General features: G+C 46.9%; 1 protein-coding gene across 1 annotated transcript in view; it reads left to right on the top strand.

Annotated features, from left to right (window-relative positions):
- Positions 1–16,148, top strand: part of LOC146176747 (uncharacterized) — a 41,801-nt gene extending 25,653 nt beyond the window's left edge. The window contains exons 7-10 of the mRNA XM_084581375.1: positions 2,181–2,264; positions 9,166–9,284; positions 9,835–10,057; positions 15,501–16,148. Of these exons, the coding sequence (XP_084437501.1) occupies positions 2,181–2,264; positions 9,166–9,284; positions 9,835–10,057; positions 15,501–15,640 (566 nt within the window). The 3' untranslated portion in view covers positions 15,641–16,148. The remainder of the gene's footprint in view (positions 1–2,180; positions 2,265–9,165; positions 9,285–9,834; positions 10,058–15,500) is intronic.
- The last annotated feature ends 5,399 nt before the right edge of the window (positions 16,149–21,547 follow it).

The raw sequence follows: 21,547 nt of genomic DNA, 5'->3' as shown, positions 1-21,547 counted from the left end.
CCGCGCGGCAAAGAGGTCACATCGGTTTGGTCACGTGACAGCGATCTCGCCTTGTGTCCGACTGCGTGAGCTGATCTACGATTCTTTTTTTCGGCCAGCAGACCTCATTCCAGCTTCTCCTTGTCCCTCATCATCTACCGCGACAATCGTATTTGCTCCGCAGCACACCGCTCGAGCATTCGAAACAAATTTACTGTCCTGTTCACATTTTCCCAGACGTGAATGTTCAGCGGGCGCTCAAATATGAAAACAACTCGCCTGCAAGATCGAATGCTTTGCCGATGATCGCTCATCGGTTGATTTTCGCGTATAAGGGGAATAACCGAGCAGCCTCAAGAAAGTGTTCCATTATTCTCTCACTGAGGCGAAGTTTTCAACACTGAGGCACAAAAAGAGAATGCGATATTGAGAAAGCAAGAAAATCAGATCGTTAAAACTGATTATTGTTATATCTGGACCGCCAAAAAAAAAAAGAAAGAAAAAAAAGCACACCCACGTGTTTTCCCACACATGTGGGCTTGCCTACTTACTAGCGATGAGTAAATCTGATTGATCAACGCTATTCATCATAAAGAGCACTAAACACTTTATTACAGTATCCATCAATAGCCATAAAATAACTTAAGCATGCTTAAGAAGTCAGAAATTCGCGCTCACTTGAGCAGCAACTGACGCTTGACAATCACTGTGAACATCGCTTCCAGTAGCGTGTACTACGTAGGCGGCAGTCCTTTTTGCATGCACGAAACCGATTAGCGACCAGATAAACTGAAGGACATCCCCAGCCTTGATGATCATTAAAATAGTAGAGTGCGAATGTCCATATTTTTCACGGGGCTTCCAACCTTGAAACTCTGCCCGAAATCCCGATGAATCTGTCGTTTCATCTCGTGAGCTATCGCACCGTCCGTCACTGATCGCAGTCATCTTCCACGGATGCAGAATCTGCGATGGCGATGCCTATACGGCTGCAGCAGCACCCTTTGCGCGATTGCGATGTTGATAGTGCTCATTTTCTTCCGTTTTCGCTGCATATGTCGAGTTTTCACGATATTGTCTTTTTATTGAATATTCGGTCAAACTTTCATGGCATACACCTACCGGGTGGCGATAAAGTTATCATTGTATCCAATGTACCGCCGATAATCGATCATTATATCTGGTTTATTTTTACATCAGGTAATGGGAAAAATGATAAATCTCAAGAATTTGATCGTTGTAAGCGATCGCTATATCTGGTATCTTTATAAGTGGACTGCACTGTAATAACTTTTGTGACATGATGTACCCTTCTTCGACCTCGGTGGCTACGTTTCGATGGAGGTGAAACGGAGTGGCGTCCATGTGCTGTGCGATGTCAGTGCACATTAAAGAACCCCATGTGGTCGAAATTTCCGGAGTCCTCCACTACGGCGTCTCTCATAGCCTTAGTCTCTTTGGGACGTTAAACCCCACAAACCAACCGACCATCTTTTTTTACGTATTTTAGCCCTAGGATGCCTGTGCTAAAATAAGATCTAGTTAGAAAATGTGAACGTGGTACCCTGCTTATAAGGGACCTCTCACATAAGAGACAAAAACTGCTCCCCAAAGCATGTCCCTTATAAAGAGGTTCAACTGTATAATCAGCAAAAAAAAAAAGCAAAAGCCCTTAAGAGATAGGGTACTTTCATAATGCATTGTATTCTTTCCCCTTTCGTTCTTGGCACATTCTGTGATGTTAAAAGTATTGTAATTTTCGTGATGTCTCGCTTTGATGAATATTCTGGTACTTGACTGTTGTAAAAGGGCATTGTTTTCATTTTGTTTTAGTCTCTTCACTGCTCACCAGAATTGTGCTGAAATTGGTACTACTTTCGTGTTCCTTCTTTGTGTAGTTATATTTGTCTTCTAGCTCATTAGCATGAATGTGTTGTCGGTTTTGATGATAGTCAAGTTAATTTTTCTTTTTTTGTTTTTCTCATTTCTACTCAAATGAATTTATTTGAGATTGAATTTATATTACCAATGGCCATTGCATCATCCAGTGCACAGTATGCACTGCTTTTGCAGCCCACCCATAAACACCGAGGTGCTTAGGTGGGACAGAAAAAAAAACATTGTGTGAATAATGTGGACAAAAAAAGCTTACTAATTTTAATATTGCTGGCACAGAAGTGAAAATTTATGTATCTTTCCAGAAGAAAGCTCTGCAGATGTAACAGGGAATGATGTCTCGATGGACCCTGTCGAAGCCTCCGAACCTGCTGTCGATGAATCATACGGTAAGTTTTTTGTTTGGCATTTCTGCTTGCCACAGCAATATAGCTTGTGCATTTAACATTTGCGCTCATTAAGATGTGAGAGCAGTTTGTAACATGTAAAACACATTCTTTAATCAAAGTCGAGCACAACATTTGTGGGCTTGACTGCTTGGGGAAAAGTCACGCATTTTTTTGTGTATGTTCTTGCCAGCTGAGCAGCAACAAGAAGTTTAACACTTTCCTGTCCACGGGAAAAGGGGTGGTTTTTGGGTGGTGTCATTAATTTTTTTTTTTTTTCAACAAAACTTGTTAGGTACAGGAGTGCTGAGTATCAAATTGTAGAGGAGAAATTCCTCTTCACAATGGTGTTAGTGACAATGCATGTAATTATTTTATAAATGATGACAAAAAGTACTGCCAGCAAAAAATTATAGGTAAAAACAACACAAAAATATCAGTTCTTTAATACAAATAAAACATAAAATATTTTAAAAACACGTTTTTTTACAACAAGGACCAATGCAACATTGCAGCAATTCTAGCTTTTTGTGTGCAATATTAGCTGAGTTAGGAAAAAAAACAGTAGTTGAGTTCGACTCCTGGCTGTCCTCTAGCGGAAACCACAACTCCCTGCGCTGCCGGCGGCAAGTAATTCAGTCGAACCCGGATGATTCGAATTTTGGTTATATCGAACTCTCGGAATATCCCCTTGAAAATCCACTGTAAAAGTATAGGAAAGCCGCGTCATATATCGCACTCAATTTCACCGGTCGTTCGATATATCAAACTTCGCACTACGCATTGGATGGTGTGCCTTCCCCAAAGACGATCAAATCACCCTCGGCCGTTTGCCGCATGATGTTTTCAAGCCACGCGCGGAAGGAATGATTGGGCACAGTTTGGCAACGGCTGGTCTGGGGCAGCGCGGCACATGAAGGAACAAGAGGGAACCAATGCAGCCATGGTGTTCGGGAAAGGGGAAAAACACAATAGAGCAAAGCGCAAGCGTAAGCCCATTCTTCTGCAGAGCTTTATCTTTTCTTCCTTTGTCTATCCCGGTCCTCGTTCGCTGCAGCACGCACTATGCATGCGCGGACAAGCCAACTCGGCCCGTGGCAGACCGCCATGCTGAATGTGTGATTTTCCGACCATTCTCGTCACGCTAAACGTGCGTCGAGCATATGCTATAGTGGCTGCGGACGTTAAGAAGCAGCAATTTTTTTTGGCGAGAGTCGTCCTTACTTGGGGGTGTGCTGAACGTGCGAACATTAAGAAGGGGCAGATTTTTTTTTTGTGTGTGTGAAAGTCGTTCATTCTTGCATCTATGAATCAACGAAAGCATGCGGTTAGCTGCAATCATGATACTGGCTTTTAGCATTGTTCGCTTCAAACGGCATTTGCAGTTATCACACCTTCCAATGATTTTGTGGACAACGCCCGTCCCAAGCGCGGTGTGATAAATCGAACTAGGCTTGTGCAATCAAGCCATCACGGGCACTCTGTCAAGGTTGCTCTCTGCCACCGCAGGTTCTATCAAAAATATAGTCAAAAGATAAACACGCTATGACGTTATTGCTGCGCAGCATCTTGGCGCGCTGCAATAAATGAGCTGTAGATACGACGGCCTAAACAGAGGGACGCATCACCTAATGCTTTTTTTTTTTTTTATTTTATGCTCTGGCGCAATAGTGGGCGTTGGGTTCATTGTGCGAGTGGGTTGATTACACGGCAGTAATTTTTCGCGACCGCAAGTGGCGTCTCAATTTTTGTATATTGAATTATCAATATATTGAACTATTTCGTGATCCCCTTTGAATTAGATATATCCGGGTTCGACTGTACTACACAAAGATGATGTCACCCTGCAGAAAACAGTTGTGACCTTCAGAACAATGATCTGTTCTGATCAGTGCGCAGCAAAAGCGAAAAAGTTTGGGGATCAAACGCGAAACTTGTCCAGGCATAGCTGTCCACATTCTGGGTTGGTTTGACGTAGTTTGGCTATCAGTGCTAAAGTCTGAAGAGCTGAATTTGTCTTCAGGGTCATCACTGCTGCTGTTCGAATCCAAAAATGAGCTTACCGATGCGTCAACTTCTACGGAAATGCCCCTTTCCACGCAGCAGGAGCACGCGACGTCGACGCCATGATGTAAACAAGAAGCGCCAATCAACTGACTTCGGAGACCTTCTGGATGGGTGCGGCACGGCGGAAAAATTAAATCAAAAGCAAAACTGAAAAAAGGGTTCCTTTATTTCCCATTGGATGACTGCACTTGTTAAGGAGCGCTTTGAAAGTGGGAAAATTTAATTGTGAAACCATCGATAGCGGGCTATCGATGGGAATAGGCGTGGACAGCAAAGTAATAAGGCCGAACCATATAACAGTGTTTCCTTTGCGCCGCTTCAACGTCTCGGTTACCGGCGTCGCCGGAGGTGCAATTCTCGCACTAGTGGCGAGGCAGGAGCTCCTCTTTTTGTCCCTGCACATGTCTGCGCCTTTGTTCCCCTTGCGTCATTCTCGTTCGCTCGCTGAATATAACAATTTTAGCTAAGGAGGGGGATACCGTATTTACTCGCATGATGATTGCACTTTTTAAAAAAACTGACGCAAATTTCGGGATGCGATCATTACGCTGGGTAAATTTTCCATAAATTTTTGAGCACTGAAAACGGAAACAAGTTGCAGGTCAGACGTCTTAGAACAGATATCTCGATTACAACTTAAAATACAAGTTGACAGATCGAAAATCATGCTCACGGTGTGAGAGTAGGTTATGACAGCTGATGTACTGAATAATGTGCTTGTGAATAATGTGCTCAAGACGCTTGCAGCAAGTGGAAATTAGGGAGATCGGTTGGTAATTACTTGTTTTCTATTGCCAGATTTATACACCGGAATGACATTGGCAATTTTCCAAGTCTGGGGAATGGAGGATGTGTCCAATAATTTATTGAAAATGGCTAAGATAACGATCACTGCATTCCCAGTACCTCTTTAAGAACATACAGTAAAATCTCAGTGATACGAATCCGGTTGATACGAATTCGCGAAATTGCCTGGCCAGAGTGCATTGTGTACAATGTGCAAAATTTCGGATGGTCCGAACACTCTCCCGCGCCATTATGGATGATACGAGCGTGCGAACTGCGACCGCAACCTTGAGCACTACGCACTGCCCGCACACAGTTGACACTGCAATCGGCAGCCGCGCTGTATGTATGCATCACGAGCAGTTTGCGGTGAAGCGTGGTCCGCACCTCATAGACGTCGCAACTTTCTGTCTGGCTCATGCCGCGAAAAGCTTTCAGCGGCGCGTGGTCCACAAACCACAGACGTCGTAGCTGGCGCCGGGTGCGCACGAACTGGACATCGCTGGCTCCGCGATTGTGAGCAGTTTGCAGTGCCACGCAGCCCGCATGTCGCCATCTCCATTCATGCTGTACGCACCGCAAGAAATATGCATTGGCGGGCGGGCCGCGCATCGCGATCGTTTTCCACGCCGCGAAAGGTTAGCAGCTGCGCACGGCCATGAGTAGCAGTGACCGGCGGCGGGTGCGCACGGGCCACACATCATAGACTTCGCGACCACTAGTCGCGCTGTACGCATCGCGAGCAGTCTGCGGCAGCACGCGGCTGGCACGTCGCCATCTCTTGGCATGCTGTATGCGCCGCAAGAAGTCCGCGGAGGCACGCAGCCCGCGCGTTGCCGTCGTAGCAATTGCCTGTCGCTGTGAGTGGTGAGCTGTGACCGCGCGACCGTAATAAACCTCGGACGTAAATAGATATGCGCGACTGCCTTTCCTATGCTTCTGCATGCTTATTTTCGTTTGTTTTGATTATACGAATTTTTTTCACGGCCCCATGAGATTCATATCACCGAAGTTCTACTTTATTAGGTACGACGTCTTTTCCTGCACTTTTAGTTATATCAGTTGTTAATAACAGGTTGCGAACCCTGGCATAACTTGCTTCGAGGCTGGGTAATTGGTATTCAGAGCTATGAATGAAAGGAGGATTGGTGCCATCGTCAAGGTGAAAGAGAAAGTAGCTATTAAAGGCTTCAGAGATGGTTACGGAATCAGTGCAAGGCATGTCATTGATAATGAGGTACAGAGGCATAAGAAGAGGGTAATATTGTGTTTCAAAATTTCAATGGGTTCTCTTTCATGAATGTTGACAGTGTTGAAGTTAAAGTATTTAGCTTCTGTCATTTCTTACTTTAGTTCAGACTTGAGTAAAGAAAGTTGTGAATTGCGGATTACGTCTTGTGACTGGCTCCGCTTGCGCATGCGCTTAATGCGTCCTATGAGGTGAATTATGTCTCTTGTGTACCATGGATGCTTTGGCTTATGTTTCATGCATTTTGTGATGACGAACTGACGCACACAGCTGTGTACAAAATTATTAAACTGCTCTAACAAAGTATCAACACCGCACATTTCACTGCCTGTTACGAAATCTCCGAAACACGACTCTTGCAATTCAAGAATAGCGTGGTTAAAATCTAACCATATTGAATTTCGGCTTATGGGGTCCACAAACCACGTTAAATTTCATGAAAACACCCTTTGATCTGACAGACCGTCGACTAGGTCACACTGAAAGCCGTACTCTAGCAACTGTTTGTTAACAAAAACAATGTCAAGAACAGAGTTTACTCGAGTCAGACATTCAACCACTTGTGTTAAATCAAATGATATAGCTATATTAATTAGGGATTCACAAACAGCCTTTTCACAACCTGTTGAAATTAACAAGGTCCAGTCTGTACAAGGAGTATTGAAATCGCCTGCAATAATCATTTTATAATTGTGGAGCCTGTGTTTCGCTATGTATTCTGTAATGTTTGAGAAAACGTGTTCAGAACCATACGGATGGTATACAGCACACACGAAGTACTAAAATCTAAATGCCTTTTTTAATAAACAGAGCTATACCCTCACCTTTAGCAAACTTAACTAAGTAATCTGGAGGCAAAAATGTTACATCTGATATGGTGTTGTTCAACCACATTTCTGTTATGCAAATAATTCGCAGACTGTAGCACTCTACAAGCCAGTTGAGATTTTCAACCGTCTTAAGCAAGCTTCGAGCATTTATGTTCAAAAGGATTAGTTTCTGCTCATTAACGAGTCACTCAGTGTCCTTAGACACTGCAGCATGTGGAGCCTTAACGATCCTTTTGCTAGCATCATCCCAAGTGTAACGAACACAGTTGACTATCGGGGAATCTGTTTCCTTGCGGGTATCAGCTGAGTTGTCCCAGAGAGCCTTTCGAATTTCCAGTACATGCGCAGAAAAGTCTTTGCTAATGTACATATCAGATCTCTTTAGTTTTCTAGTGTAAGAATTGAAAGCTCGGTTCTAAAGTCTAACTGTTTAAAAATTACAGGTTCCATCTTTTCCTTCCTTTGGGTACAAAGTCTGTGACAGCATTCAATGCCTTCACATTGGATTCCAAGTTTGGAAGACAGCAGCTCCGATACAGAAGCTAAAAGCGCCTCAGAAGTTTCGTTTGATGGTTCCTTCAAGCCGTAGATGAATAAGTTATTTCTACGCGATCTGTTTTCCAGGCCATTGTTATTGCGGTTAAGTTTGGTTATGGCATATTTAACGCTCTCAACATTTTTTTTTTTTAAAGATCATGAACGCGCTAAATAGCATCGTTTGCAGTTGAAGCCAACGCCTTGATGTTGGTAGTATGCTGCTCAAAAGAAGGCATTCCAGAGTGGAGCGCAGAAAGCTCTGCTCCGATTCGTGCTTGTCCGGCTAGAAGTTCTGTTAGCATTTCCTCTGGCTTAGTGCCTGGATTGGTCTCGACATCTCCAGACAGTTGCAACAAAATTCGCAAGGAATGCAGTGCGCTAAAAAAATTACTTGTTTGCCATGCTGCTGCCAGACTCGCAAACCGCCATCACTGGCTGCATTCATCATCAGATCTCTCCTGAACTTAGCAATAAGATTATCCGTAACAAAAATACCTGCCCACACGCGCGAATAGCATCAACAACCGACCAGTGAACGACACACATCGCAGAGAGAAAAAAAAATGGAGGTGGCTAGGCCGGCAGGCTGCTGCATAGAAAACCACAGCTTTGTGGTGGTGCTAGGTGTTGGCACGAGATATGGTGAAGATGATAGCTCTAGCCCGCAGCATACACATAGAAATGACTGTTTCTATTTCACGCGAGAGTTGCGGCGCTGTCAATTTCAGGTGAATTCGTAGTACTAGAGTACCTTGATTATAAGAAAAAAATAAATCTACATTATTCTGAAAATGCGCACTATCTTTAAATTCTTGATTTTGAAATATTTTTACGTTGAAAAGATTAGAAATCAGTTGGGGATTTACTTTCTTTAGTTCGAAAGGCTCCGCCATTTCATTAACTCCCTAGGAGCTTCACTTTATCCCTACCCAACCTTACTACACCTAATGCCAACTGTTCGATCATATGCTCGCTGCTCGGTGACTATTTAAACTATCCGTGCAGCAGTGGTACATCTCTATGGCCACTGAGATGGTCTGCTTGGCAGGGATAGAAGGTGGATCTTTGACAAGATGGTGTGTCACCAGCACGTTTGTTCTGTACGTTGCAGAACACTTTTCAGTAGCTTAAAATGCCAAGTGGATTCCTGTTGTGCTAATCCAGAGCACCGGATAACTTAGCACACTTGTTTCCTTTACTCAGCATGTAGGAATCTGAGCTTATCTGTACCTCATCAACAACAAAACGCCTTTTTGCGAGTATCTCCACACATATGCTTCTAGTGCGAATATGGAGGCACGCTGGTTATACAAGGGGGATAAAAGATACTTTTTTTGCAGCTGAAATAGCAAGAGCATTCTTCGTGTCAATTTAGATATGGTCATAATGTGAGAGTGTCGCTTGATTAGTAGAATTTGCGTGCTCTCTTCCGCAGTTATGCCTGATCTGGATGAAACGTTCACAGACTGCAAACCAGACAGTATGGACCTGTCATACTCTGGGAGAGAAGTTGATGGCGAACCGGAGGTTGGCACCGTTAGAAAGGATGGAAAGGTAATCTGCTCACATACTCGATTTTCGCCTTGTAATGTGGGTTTGTCCGTTTTGCATGATTGATTGTCGCTGACATTTGCCCTCCCTTATGCATTTTAAGATGCATTGTGGTTGGGTTCCTTCTATGTTTTCTTCCTGCCTGACTATTGTTAAGGAAAAGTACACTATGTAGGCCCTGCATTATTGCAGTTATGACACTGTAACTAGTGTCTTGAAAGTTCGGCCAACTATCCACATGCAAACATTGTAGTATTTCAACTTAAGGCATAAAGTTCAGTAAATGGGGTAACTTCGACCAAACGCGGCCGAAAAGGCAGTGTCATAACATTGAGACATTACTGTCTTAATTTATCAGTGACTATGCCAAACTATAATGACTGTAAAAGGGTTAGGGTTAAAGAAACAAAATAAGTCACATAGCTGTGTGGGAGAGTATCGTTGCCTTGCTGTGGGCACTATTTCACTTTTGCTGAGACGGACTGCAGTTTGATGCCCAGGTGTTGTTCCTTGGTGCGGCTGTGCAACTGTGTGTGTGTGCGTTTATTCTCAGGTCTACGGAGGTTGCGGATACTGGTTTACCAAAGGGCAGTGGAGCAAGATGTTTAGTGCGAAATCTGACGCCAACTTTTGCGGCCGAGCTGCCAGCCTTTTCTGGACCGAATCGGAGCTTGCCGAACGCTGCGTGACCGGCCGACTTTCGAATGCATCCATATCTCGTGGCGAAACGATACCACGTCCACCACTGTCGCCGGACAAGCTCTCTGCTCTCAAAGGTACAGTAAGTAGCCCTGTATACATGGACTCGACAGAGTCGGGTCGAGTAAGCTTGTCGAGTAAAAAACCAGTTGTCGGGTTCTTGTATACGCAGTCGGGTCGAGTAAAATAGCCGCGAAGCGGGTCGCGTTAACTCGCTTGCAGGGGGTAGGTTAACTCGCTTGACCCGCTTGTCGAAAAGCATGCAGACACTGTCGAGTCAGGGAGTCGAGTTATGGCGAACTCTAGGATTAAAAAGTAACCGGAGCGGCGAAGAGTGTAAGCAAAGTTGAATGCTTTTTAGCCCTCATCAATGATAAAATATAATAATCGAAGCTCTCGATAGTAAAAGGCAACAGAATTAAATATGAGTAAGAAACTTGCGCAATAACTTCAAATCTCGACGCTACGTGCCGCTGTGATACTCGCTAGAAAGCGAGTTCATGTAGACACAAATGGGGTCGAGTAATGGTGACCTCGCTTACTCGACGCTCGCTCGACCCGGTGCTGTTGAGTTCATGTATATAGGGCTAGTGACATTCTATAATCGGCGTTCTTGGCTTTGTACTGTGCGCACGTGGGACATAGGAATCTGAAGAGGAAATAACGCAATGGCCGCTCATGGTTTAGTGCTGACTGTTAGCAAGTCAAATTGAGTAATGAAAGAAGGAGGCAAGTTGCTAGACCCACTTCCAGAACTGCAGCAATGATCCCATACCTGCCAACTCTTCTGAATTTTTCGTAAAATGTACGAATTTTGAGCAGTTTTGAAATTTTACGATTCTTGCTTGAGTTTTTACGGAAAATATTTTATTTGCGGGGGGGGGGGGGGGGGGGGGGGGGGGCCAACACATTGGTTGTCGTTGGGGAAGTGTTTGTAGAGGCTGCTAGACCAGTGGAAACCACTCAGAAACAAAGCAGTGCAAGAGTTGTACAATATTTCAAGAACCTCCTCACAAACCCCCCCCCCCCCCCCCCCCCCCAAGAACTCTACACCGACCCCAAAGTCTGCTATTCACCTTCTCAAGACTGCTGCAGGCCTCTCGAAGAAAAGCACCGACGGTGATGAACACTCGCTGAAGAGAAAAGGAGCTCATTCTGGACCTCAAGCGAAAAAATTAAACTTCATCCCGAGGAATCCAGAGAAGCCTGCCATGTGACCCGTGAAGCACGCCTGTCATCGGAGCTAAGCAGGGCGTGCTGCCTTTTTTTCCAGAATGTTGTATCGATTTCCGAGAAGACAAACTCCCTTCTTGAGGCACAGGCTCCTCGGATTCATGTGCTTTTTAATTGGTTCAGAGGAAGGGAAAGATGCAGTACACTTAAATCTCGTTATAGCGAAACGGTTTATAACGAAATAATGGATTTAACGAAAGAATCGTAATTCCCCTTGAAAGTCCCCATAGAAACCAATGTGTTTAAAATTTCGTTTTAACGAAAAAAAACTCGCCGATCAACGGATATAACGAAAAATTTTTATTCCAAAATGACGACTGACCGGCCACTTTGCACACAAAATAATATATTTGATAAACTGCACGGCGCGTTGTGGACCTCCGATGCGGCAGTTCGAATCTCCTGCGGCAGCCCATCCGGCAACGCTCCGAGCCAGGCCAAGCTGGCCAAGTAGCCAAGCCTCTCAGTCCGTTCCGTTCCGCACTTCCGCACGCCATAACTCGCTTTGTTCTGTACACAGTACGCCTGTTCACGGTGTGTAGGGCTAGGTCAGCTAGGTTTAACCACCGCGTAGGGCAGTCGGGTTGCTTTCTTCGCCGAGTTGGCCAAGTCACCAGTTTCGTGACAGAAACATGAGCGGCGGCGCCGGCAGCAGCAACTTGAAGCGAAAACGAAAAGTCATCGACTTAGAGCAGAAGGCAGCAATAATTAAGGCTGTTGCGTCAGGGAAGAAGAAATCTCAAGTGGCCTGTGAGTTCGGCATCGCGCCGAGCACGCTTTCTACCATCCTCAGCAAAAAAGAAGCCGTCGCTGACGCTGTTGTACGTGGAGTGAAAGGTAGCCGCAAGAAGCTGCGGCCTCCCGCCTTTGAGGCCGTGGAAGAGGCGCTTTTCAAGTGGTTCTTAAACGCAAGGGCTTCTAATTTGCCCGTGAGTGGGGCATTGCTGCAAAGAAAAGCGAGAGACTTTGCTTGCATCATGGGTAATGACAGTTTTGTTGCAAGTGATGGCTGGCTGCAGCGTTTTAAGGAGCGCCACGATATCGTTGGCAGGGTCATAACTGGCGAGTCCCAGGCCGTCGACACAGAATCTGCAACGGCGTGGGTGAAAGCCAACGTTGGTCCTCTCCTTGAGAAATATGAAGAGAAGGATGTGTTCAACGCTGACGAGACTGCTCTGTTCTATCAAATGTTGCCCCAGAAGACCCTGTCCTTAAAAGGCGAGCTTTGTCGCGGCGGGAAACATAGTAAGGTCCGCATCACTGTGCTTCTTTGTGCGAATATGGACGGTTCCGAGAATTGCCACCTTTGGTAATAGGAAAAAGTGCGTCGCCACGATGCTTTAAAGGAAAGAGGCGACTTCAGCCGCATTACCATTCAAACAGGAAGGCCTGGATGACCAGGGAAATTTTTGCTGGTTGGCTACGTGACTGGGACGCGAAGTTGGAGAAGGAGAATCGCAAGATATGCCTTTTCTTGGACAACTGCGCTGCACACCACACAACTGTGGGGCTAAAAAACATTGAACTTTGGTTCTTGCCCCCGAACTGCACGGCAGTTATACAGCCCCTTGACCAAGGTGTCATAATGTCATTTAAGGCTGGGTACCGGAAGCGGGTTATAGACCGACTTTTGATCAACATGAAGTTGAGCCGCGACACGAAGGTCGATTTGTATATGGCTATAGAGATGCTTCACGCAGCATGGATGGATGCGACAGCCAGCACCATCGCCAACTGCTTTCGACGAGCATCATTTGCTGCCAACGGAAGTATCCATGACAGCGACGACTCAGCAGACGAAATAGCCGCACCCAGTGGTACTACGGCTGCTGCCACCTCTGCCGCCGCATCAGACGAAGCTGTAGCGTTATGGAAGGAGCTCAATGACGCTGGCGTCGTGTGTGAAGGCGAAACCTTCTACGACTACGTGGGCGTGGACGCCGACGTTGTGGCAACGGAGCAGCCGGCTGACGACGACTTTGTGCCTTCTGCCCTGGAGCCCGAAGGAAGCGACGATGAAGGTGTCGCTCGGGATAACGACACTCCGCCCTCCGCTTGTGATGTACCGACATCGTCCCAGGCGCTGGACGCGGTGGACCTGCTGCGCCGCTTCTTCGGCGGCCACGAAAACGGAGAAGATGGGCTCCAGATAGCTGCTGCTGCCGAGAAGGCCGTGCTTTGGTTAAGAAAGACACAGCAGCGAAGCATCACTGATTTTTTTTGTTCCGTCGACATGAAAGGCAATAAAATCTGTACTTATGTGTTTGATTCTAGTTCTTGCTGTATGCGATACAGGCAAGAACGATAGCTCTTGCCGCGGACGCAGCCACTCGGCCGCAGCGGGAAGCTGATACCTCGGCTACGGCTTACTTGCAGTAAGTGCGCCCTCGTATGCAATATTTAATTTCATAATTATTAGTTAGTGGCTATAACGAACTAATGCTTATAACGAAAAAAATTCGGCGCCCTTTCGAATTCGTTATAACGAGATTTAAGTGTATCTGTCTCACTTGTCTCTGTGGACACCTGAACCGCGCTGTAAGGGAAAGGAGGAATTTGGGAGGGAAAGTGGAAAGAGAGAACGAGGAGCCGTTGTGGAGGGGCTACAGAGTAATTTCGACCACCTGGGGATTTTTAACGCGCGCTGACATCGCACAGCACCGAAAGGCCGTTTAAACCACCTTTCGAGGATCTCCTGACTAGATTTTTGCACCCAGGCGTTATCAAGGGATGTTATTCATTGCTGGAAGTTGACTACAGAGTTGCAGAGAACCAAAAACAAAAGGATGAAGACAGTGTCATTAGCAGCACAACCTACTCTGCAGTTGTGTGGCGCTGAGCGTAAATGTGAGAAAGCAGTTCTTCTCTGTTGTGCGGCTCTACTTCAGAGCAGCGTGTGATTACATTCACCACAAATTCCCGCTGGAAGATGTAACTTCAAGATAGCTGAAGTTGCTCAAGTGCAAGGCATCGAGGCTGCTTCATTTAGCTGCGTACATCATTTTATTATGGCGTTCTCTGCTGTTCTACACCAGCAGAGCGGGAAATCAAGAGAAGATGCAATCTACGCACTTGAAGTAGAGTTTGCCAACTTGCTAGCGTATATTGGATCAGTCAAGGTGCGGCATGCAGTGGCCACTATTAAGAAACGTTCGAAGTGTCAACGGATCGTCCAAGTTCCACAGAATTTCAATGGTTATGCTGGGCATCCTCTCTATTCCCCACAGCAATGCTGAATGCAAGAGAATGTTCAGTACTGTGAACAAAACTTGAACAGAGTTCCGCTCATCTGTGTGGGTGAAAACGCTTTAAAGTGCACATAATGAAGGAGAGGGTGTCAGCGGCGCAAGAAGCACGCATACCAGTCGGGAGGTGGGTGATTCAATGCGCTCCCCTGGCGACGTTCCCGACCAGTAGTTCAGAATGACCGTCAGGCAGCGCTAGTGTAGTGGGAGCAAACGTCAGGTGCGCTCCCCTCTACCGTGTTTACACGACTGTAATGCGCTTTTCTTTTTTCAGGAACCACGTTGCCAAGAACACGCTTTGCATAATATTCGATACCAATGTCTGAACGTAAAGCAAATTATTATTTTCGTACTTTTTTTTTCTTGCTCGTCAAGGCAGCTCCACCGCCAAGATGTTGTGTTACCAGGAAAAACACCAACTTAATGGCAACCTTTGGACCATAAAACAAAGCAGGGTAAAAAAAAAGGCTGTGAGGAAAGGCCGGATAGTGCCACTGTGCATCAATGGTGCAGTGACGCAGCAGGCTTCACAGCCAAAACAGCTTTGGTCACGTCAAGCCTGTGTGACGCTTCACAATGTGTTAGATCAGATCAGTTCTTTGTAAAGTTACTATTTTGCATCATAATCGTGAGCACACATGTAACTATAATTTTTCTTCCTATTGCAAGCTCTTATATCAAATTATATTCATTGTTGCAATATTTATAATTATGGTCCATATGATTGGTGTTTAACTGTGCTTGCCAGATATGAGAGAGAAAATGGGCATCTAGTGTACCTGGACCCCTGTCTTGCCATCTGATCTGCCTTGTTCTTCCTGCGTTTCACTTTATTTTTACTTTTCATGGCTGGAATAAAGTGCCTTGTCTCAGATTGGCAAATGAACTTACGCCGGGCAGAAGTGAGTCATCCGAGGTAGAGCCCAAAGTTATTCAGAGACCTTTGCGGCCTGCCATTGGTCGCTAGGATTACTGCTTACCTGACGCATTCTGTGGAAACGTGTGCTAATGCGATGGATGTCTTTTTATTTCCCCCTTACAGACCTGTTCAGAGTCTACGTCGGCAAGGACCCACTAATGTCGCGGAGGATGAAAAACGTCCGTCCTCACCTCTCAACCTATCTCTGCACCGTGCGGAAGCGCCGCAAGTCATCTAGCCAGCAACTTAAGCACGACATTTAGTGGACACACCCTCCCAGGCAGAACTAAGTGTTCGCGTCAAATATTGGGGGTGTGTTGGCATTATGATGGCCCTATGTAGGGCCAACGACTCCAATATTGGGCCGTCAGTTTGTGCTGCCTGTGAAAGTGTGATAGACAACTTGAATCCTGCAGAATGTGCCTTATATTGTGCCAAAGCAATTCTAAAAAGTCATTTCGAAGTCTTTTTTTTTTTTTTTAGTTATCGTGGATATCACTGCCACTTGTTCGCCTTAGGCGAGGACTTGCCTTGTAGGTGATTAGTGCCATTCCAAGGTTATTAGTGCCTGGCACTAATCACCTTCTTAAATGCTCTCGAAGTGCATGCTCCCAGTTGCACTGTCACCGCTCATAATGCTAAGTACAAAGCTAAAGGTTCATTGTGAGTGCTGTCAGTGTTGAACCTACTCTGGAATCCATGGAAGTTTTATATTTACTGCTTTTAATCGACGGTATTGTAATGCTCTTCATGCCATCATGATTTTTTTTTGCTAATGAGCATATGCAGTATCAAGCTTTAATTGCTCTCATTCTGTTATGCATGCATGCTGCATCTGATCCTTTTACTATCGAGCATTTGAATTTTGCCTCTGTATGCAATGTTAAAGTTATGCTCGTACTGCTTGCATAGCACTTTCATAGCAGTAGTCTCAGTGTTGTAAAATTACGCAAGGTAATGTTTCTTGGCAGCTGCCTCACCTGTACACTGTGAGAGATGCAAATAAATCATTTGATGGAGTATAAAAGCTGAGTGACCTCATTTGCGAAGCCTGTATTTTAGCTTGTTGCTGAGGTGGGGGGAAAAATATTTCAGAGTATAAATTTTATATAGGCTTAGAGATAAAATGAACTCTTACCTTTGCTGTGACATTTACACCGTTCTCCTTTTCATAGCAGTGCGAGAGACTGAAAGGTAGGTGTGCACACTGGTAAAGATACCGTGGTGAGCATAAGTAGCTATGTTTGCTTTAACCAGTGTTGACATGATTTAGTGTAGTAGCAGCAGTTTGGAAAGTCATTTAAATAAAGTGTGCATGGTAAGGCAGATTCATTCGACGGGTGGAATTGCTGGAGTCCGCGCGTGGGGGTGCGTCTATGCTCTCGCCTCCCTGGCCATTAGGCACCCTATTCAACAATGCGGCGTAGTTGGCTTGGAATGTCGTTGCCTGCCATTTTCCTCTGGTGGCGGAGCTGCAAGGTGTGGCTCTGGCCTCCAGCGGTTTCTGCCCGCAGGTGAGGCGGAGCTAGTGACGTCTGATGATGTGGACGGTTTGTTCGTCGTGTGAACCAACCTTTAAAGAAGAGTGTTCAGTTTTAATGAAAACGCTAGTTTAATTGAGCTTACTACATGCGATTATACATGGGTACAGGGAGGGTCAGAGAAATAGCTCGAGTTAAAGGGACAGAACACTGGAATTTAGGTCTTGGAATTTTTTTTTTTTTGCGCAATGGTAGATTGTCTAAAATGTTCGATTCCATAGCGGTTTTGGTCAAAACGATGTAGAAAATTTTCAATGAGTACATGCATACGTTTGTTCATCATGTGAACCAACCTTTAAAGAAGAGTGTTCAGTTTTAATGAAAACGGTAGTTTAGTTGAGCTTACTACATGCGATTATACCTTAATTTTTTGCCATTTCTATCACCATGTCGTCTAGGCTGCCCTCAGATTAGAATGCATTAGGCCAAATGAACGGGAGTTCCTTTAGTGGCAAGCATTCTAACTAGGGAACATTATTTCCACCAGTCTTCATTACAGTCGCTGCTGGACACCATAAGCAGCGACTGTAATGAAGACTGGTGGAAATAATGTTCCCTAGTTAGAATGCTTGCCACTAAAGGAACTCCCGTTCATTTGGCCTAATGCATTCTAATCTGAGGGCAGCCTAGACGACATGATAGAAATGGCAAAAAATTTCTTCAGCTTGCTGGGTGTTCTGCAGAGGCTTTTAACGGTTTCCGCCACATGAGCTGTATTCATAGCTGTTGCTATCATTATCCACACTTCATCTGAAACGTACTGCGGAAAGTACTCAAATGGTCTCCAAGAGGCGCGCTCTCCAACATCAGATGCAACGCTGTAGTCTGGAATCCACATCTGGGGCGATCTGCTAGTGAAGTATAATATTTGGCTGCTACAGCAAAATCGCCTTTTAAAATATTGAAACAGACGTAGTCCATAACATGCTCTATGAAACGAAGGAAAAATGGTTTTGAAAGTTAACTGGCCGTCTACTCTGCCGGAGTGCCCGATTCAATCCCGACCGCTGGCAGCTGTGTTTCGATGGAGGCAAAACTGAGGCGTCCGCGGGCTGTGCGATGTCAGCGCTGTTGTGGCTGTAGGAAGACTGAAAAGAAAATGCACGGGGCCTGCTACTGGCTCTGTAGCTAAGCCACCTTCCTGATTGATTTATAGGAAGGGAAAGGCGCGGTAACTGTCTCACTTGTTTTCTGTGGACACCCCAACCGCGCTTAAGGGAGGAAGGTGGGAGTGAAAGTGGAGAGAAGGGAGCCGTAGTGGAGGGCTACGAAATAATTTCGACCACCTGGGGATCTTTAACGTGCACTGACATCGCACAGCACACGGACGCCGCTTCGTTTCGCCTTCATCGAAACGCAGCCGCCGAGGTCTGCTTCGAACACGGGTACTCCGGCACAGTAGTCGGGCGTCTTACCACTGCACCACCCCGGCGGGGCGCCTAGGCCACCTGATTTATTTATTTATATTATCACGACTCAAGTCATAGGGAGCCGTGAAGGTACATGTAGCCGAGGACCCGAGAATAAGGTCGGCTTGTAGTTCCAATCAGAGTCCAGCACCAGTGCGCCGCTCGTGCCAACAACCGCTTCGTCGTCGTCGGCACCAAGCACGGCTGTCGCGCGGCGCTAGGCACGTGGCATTATCCCCCCCCCTGTGAAAGAATACATCGTCCCGATGACAAGGTGAGAGGAGAAAAAAAATGCCCAAGATTGTGTTACTTTCTAATGAGAAATTTGAGCGCAGCTCATCAGCTGTTTCATCTCTTCGATAAATTGAGGCAAAACGAAGAGGCGTCCGTGTGCTGTGCGATGTCAGGGCACGTTAAAGATCCCCAGGGGGTCGAAATTACTCCGTAGCCCTCCACTACGGCTCCCCTTTCTGTCTTTCCACTTTCACTCCCACCTTCCTCCCTTCCCTTACGCGCGGTTCAGGTGTCCACAGAGCAAATGTGACAAATACTGCGCCTTTCCTTTCCCGTGAACCAATAGAGAAAAAAAAGAGGCAGGGATTTCGAGCAAGGCACACAAGCACAATTACATACTTCTTTTTTTTTTAATTTTTCGCACGTATTCCGTCAAGAAACACTCCACTGACAGTTCTTGGCTGTCATGAAAGAAGCTTCGTGGTCCGAGAAATGAAGAGGGCAATTGAGTTATCGGGAGGTTGCGGGAGGCAGCGCGTGGGTCCATAGGAACGTTGCGCAACGAACAGATAGCAGCGACTCGACTCGCTGACGCCGCTAGCGAGTGAAGCGAGCCTGGAAGCGAGTGAGAACGGGATGCACGCACCGTGATCCGCCGCTGTACGGTTGCTTTCTGCGGATGAAGGATGCGAGCGCTATTGTATCCCCCTCCGGACCGGTCGTCTCGGTGCGCCCGCATACTTGCGGAGCGGGTCGGCGTTTCCGCAACCAGAGATCACCCTCGCCTCCACTCAGGAAGAGGGGGGGGTCTCCTCTTTCTGCGTGGCGGCGACGGTGTTCTACGCAGCACGTTGTGTTGACTAGCTAGCGACGTCAGTCAGTCGCTGCTAGCGCTGCCTCCGGCGACCCCCTTTTTTTTTTCCTCGTGTGCTCCGGTAGCTGCGCGCGCTCCTGCCCCCATCATTCGCCGCTGAGTGTACCCCCCCCCCCCTCCTCCTGCGAGGCTCCGGTGGCCAAAGCGCCGGCTCGAACGGGGGGGCTGAAAGGGGGGCGTAACTGTTTACGAGGCCGACGCCGCAGCGAAACCCAGGAACGGCCGCCAAAGAGCTGCGCTCTAAAAAATTAGGCGTGATGTGAACTGTACAATAACGCAAGGTTTCACTTGCAGGAAGCGCTCAGTCACGTGAAAAGTACGACTTTAAGCGCACCACATGCACAATTTCAGGCCGCTGGCGTCGAACACTGACGGTCACAGTTCCATCTGGAATGGCTTCGTAATTAACGCTGTTTAAGCGGCGCAGGACTTAATAGGGTCCGAAATAGCGGTGGAGTAGGTTCTCGCTCAAGCCTTTGTGGCGCACAGGGGTCCACACACACACTTGATCCCCTGGTTCGTAGTGGACTTGTGCCGAAGGTTATATTGTCGAGCGTCGGTGGCATGCTGCTCCTTGATGTGCAAGCGGGCCAAATGACGGGCTTGTTCGGCCTGTTCTGCGAAATGGGCGGCATCGGGTTCGACCGCTTCTTGGTGTGGGCCTGCCAGAAAAACCCATCTTTGCCCCCTATCCCCAACCCCACCCGAGAGAACTGGGAGGCGACCCTGTCCGGCTGCTGCACCCTAGAGTCCCAAAAGGTCTTAAAGCAGCGCGCCCGGGCTGCGGCAAACGCCAATGGAGTGCCTGTCTAGGCATCCCACCTAGTGTACATACCTATATGTATTATAAATGTTTTCACCACCACCCCCCGCACGGGAGCATCGCGTCTCACATCGTGCGGGCCTCTCTGCCATATACGAGACGGAATGGCGTAAACTTCGTGGTTTCCTGCTGCGCCGTATTGTAGGCGAAGGTGACATACGGCAGGATCTCGTCCCACATTTTATGTTCAACGTCGATGTACATTGAGATCATGTCCGCCAAAGTTTTGTTTAGTCGTTCCGTTAATCCATTTGTCTGAGGGTGATACGCTGTAGTTGTGCGATGCTCGGTATGGCTGAGAGTTAAGGTGTCCCGCAGTAGCCGAGCTGTAAACGCCTTTCCTCCGTGTCTGAACGCAATGTCGTTAATAAAGAATCGATCAACTTCGCCGGCAGTACCTCGGGCAATGACCTTCGTTTCAGCGTAGCGTGTTAAGTAGTCTGTGGCGACTACGATCCGCTTGTGTCCGTTCGAGGATAAAGGAAATGAGCCTAAAAGGTCCATGCCCACTTGCTCGAAGGGTGTGAGGGGTGGTTCAATAGCTTGTAACATACCGGATAGCTTGAGCGGGGGATTTTTTCGCCGCTGGCATTGTCGACAAGTCTGTACGTAACGTCTAACGCTCGGAGAAAGATGTGGCCAGTAATAGCTCTGCCGGACTCGGTTTAGGGTGCGTGTAGAGCCAAGATGCCCTGAAGTTGGTTCGTCGTGGCAGGCCAGGAGGATTTCGTGCCTTAGATCAGCCGGTATGACTAGCAGGTATGTTTTTGCACTCGACGTAGAATTATTCTTATAAAGCACCCCATTGCGGAGGCAATACGACAACCCCCGAGCAAGATACCGGGGTATTGTAGGATGCCCACCTTCAAGATGGTCAATAATCAGTCGCAGCTCGTCGTCGGCACGCTGTTTGGAAACGGGATCGGACGTAGTGACTGCTCCGAGGAAGCTATCGTCGTCGGTGGCATCTGACGAACGAGGGCCGACGGGCGAGCGGGACAGGCACCCTGCACCTCCACCAGTGTCACGACTCAAGTCACAGGGAGCCGTGAAGGTACTACACGTAGCCGAGGACCTGAGAATAAGGTCGGCTTGTAGTTCCAATCACAGAGTCCAACACCAGTGCGCCGCTCGTGCCAACAACCGCTTCGTCGTCGTCGGCACCCCAAGCACGGCTGTCGCGCGGCGCTAGGCACGTGGCAATATTTATAGGAAGGGAAAAGCGCGGTAACTGTCTCACTTGTTTTCTGTGGACACCGCAAGTGCGCCGTAAGGGAAGGGAGGAAGAT

This window comes from Amblyomma maculatum, chromosome 10, assembly GCF_055883805.1.
Source record: "Amblyomma maculatum isolate TAMU_Amacu chromosome 10, ASM5588380v1, whole genome shotgun sequence".
Taxonomy (NCBI): domain Eukaryota; kingdom Metazoa; phylum Arthropoda; class Arachnida; order Ixodida; family Ixodidae; genus Amblyomma; species Amblyomma maculatum.
Note: the sequence above shows the minus strand (reverse complement) of the source record. Positions and strands in the feature narration are given on the sequence as shown.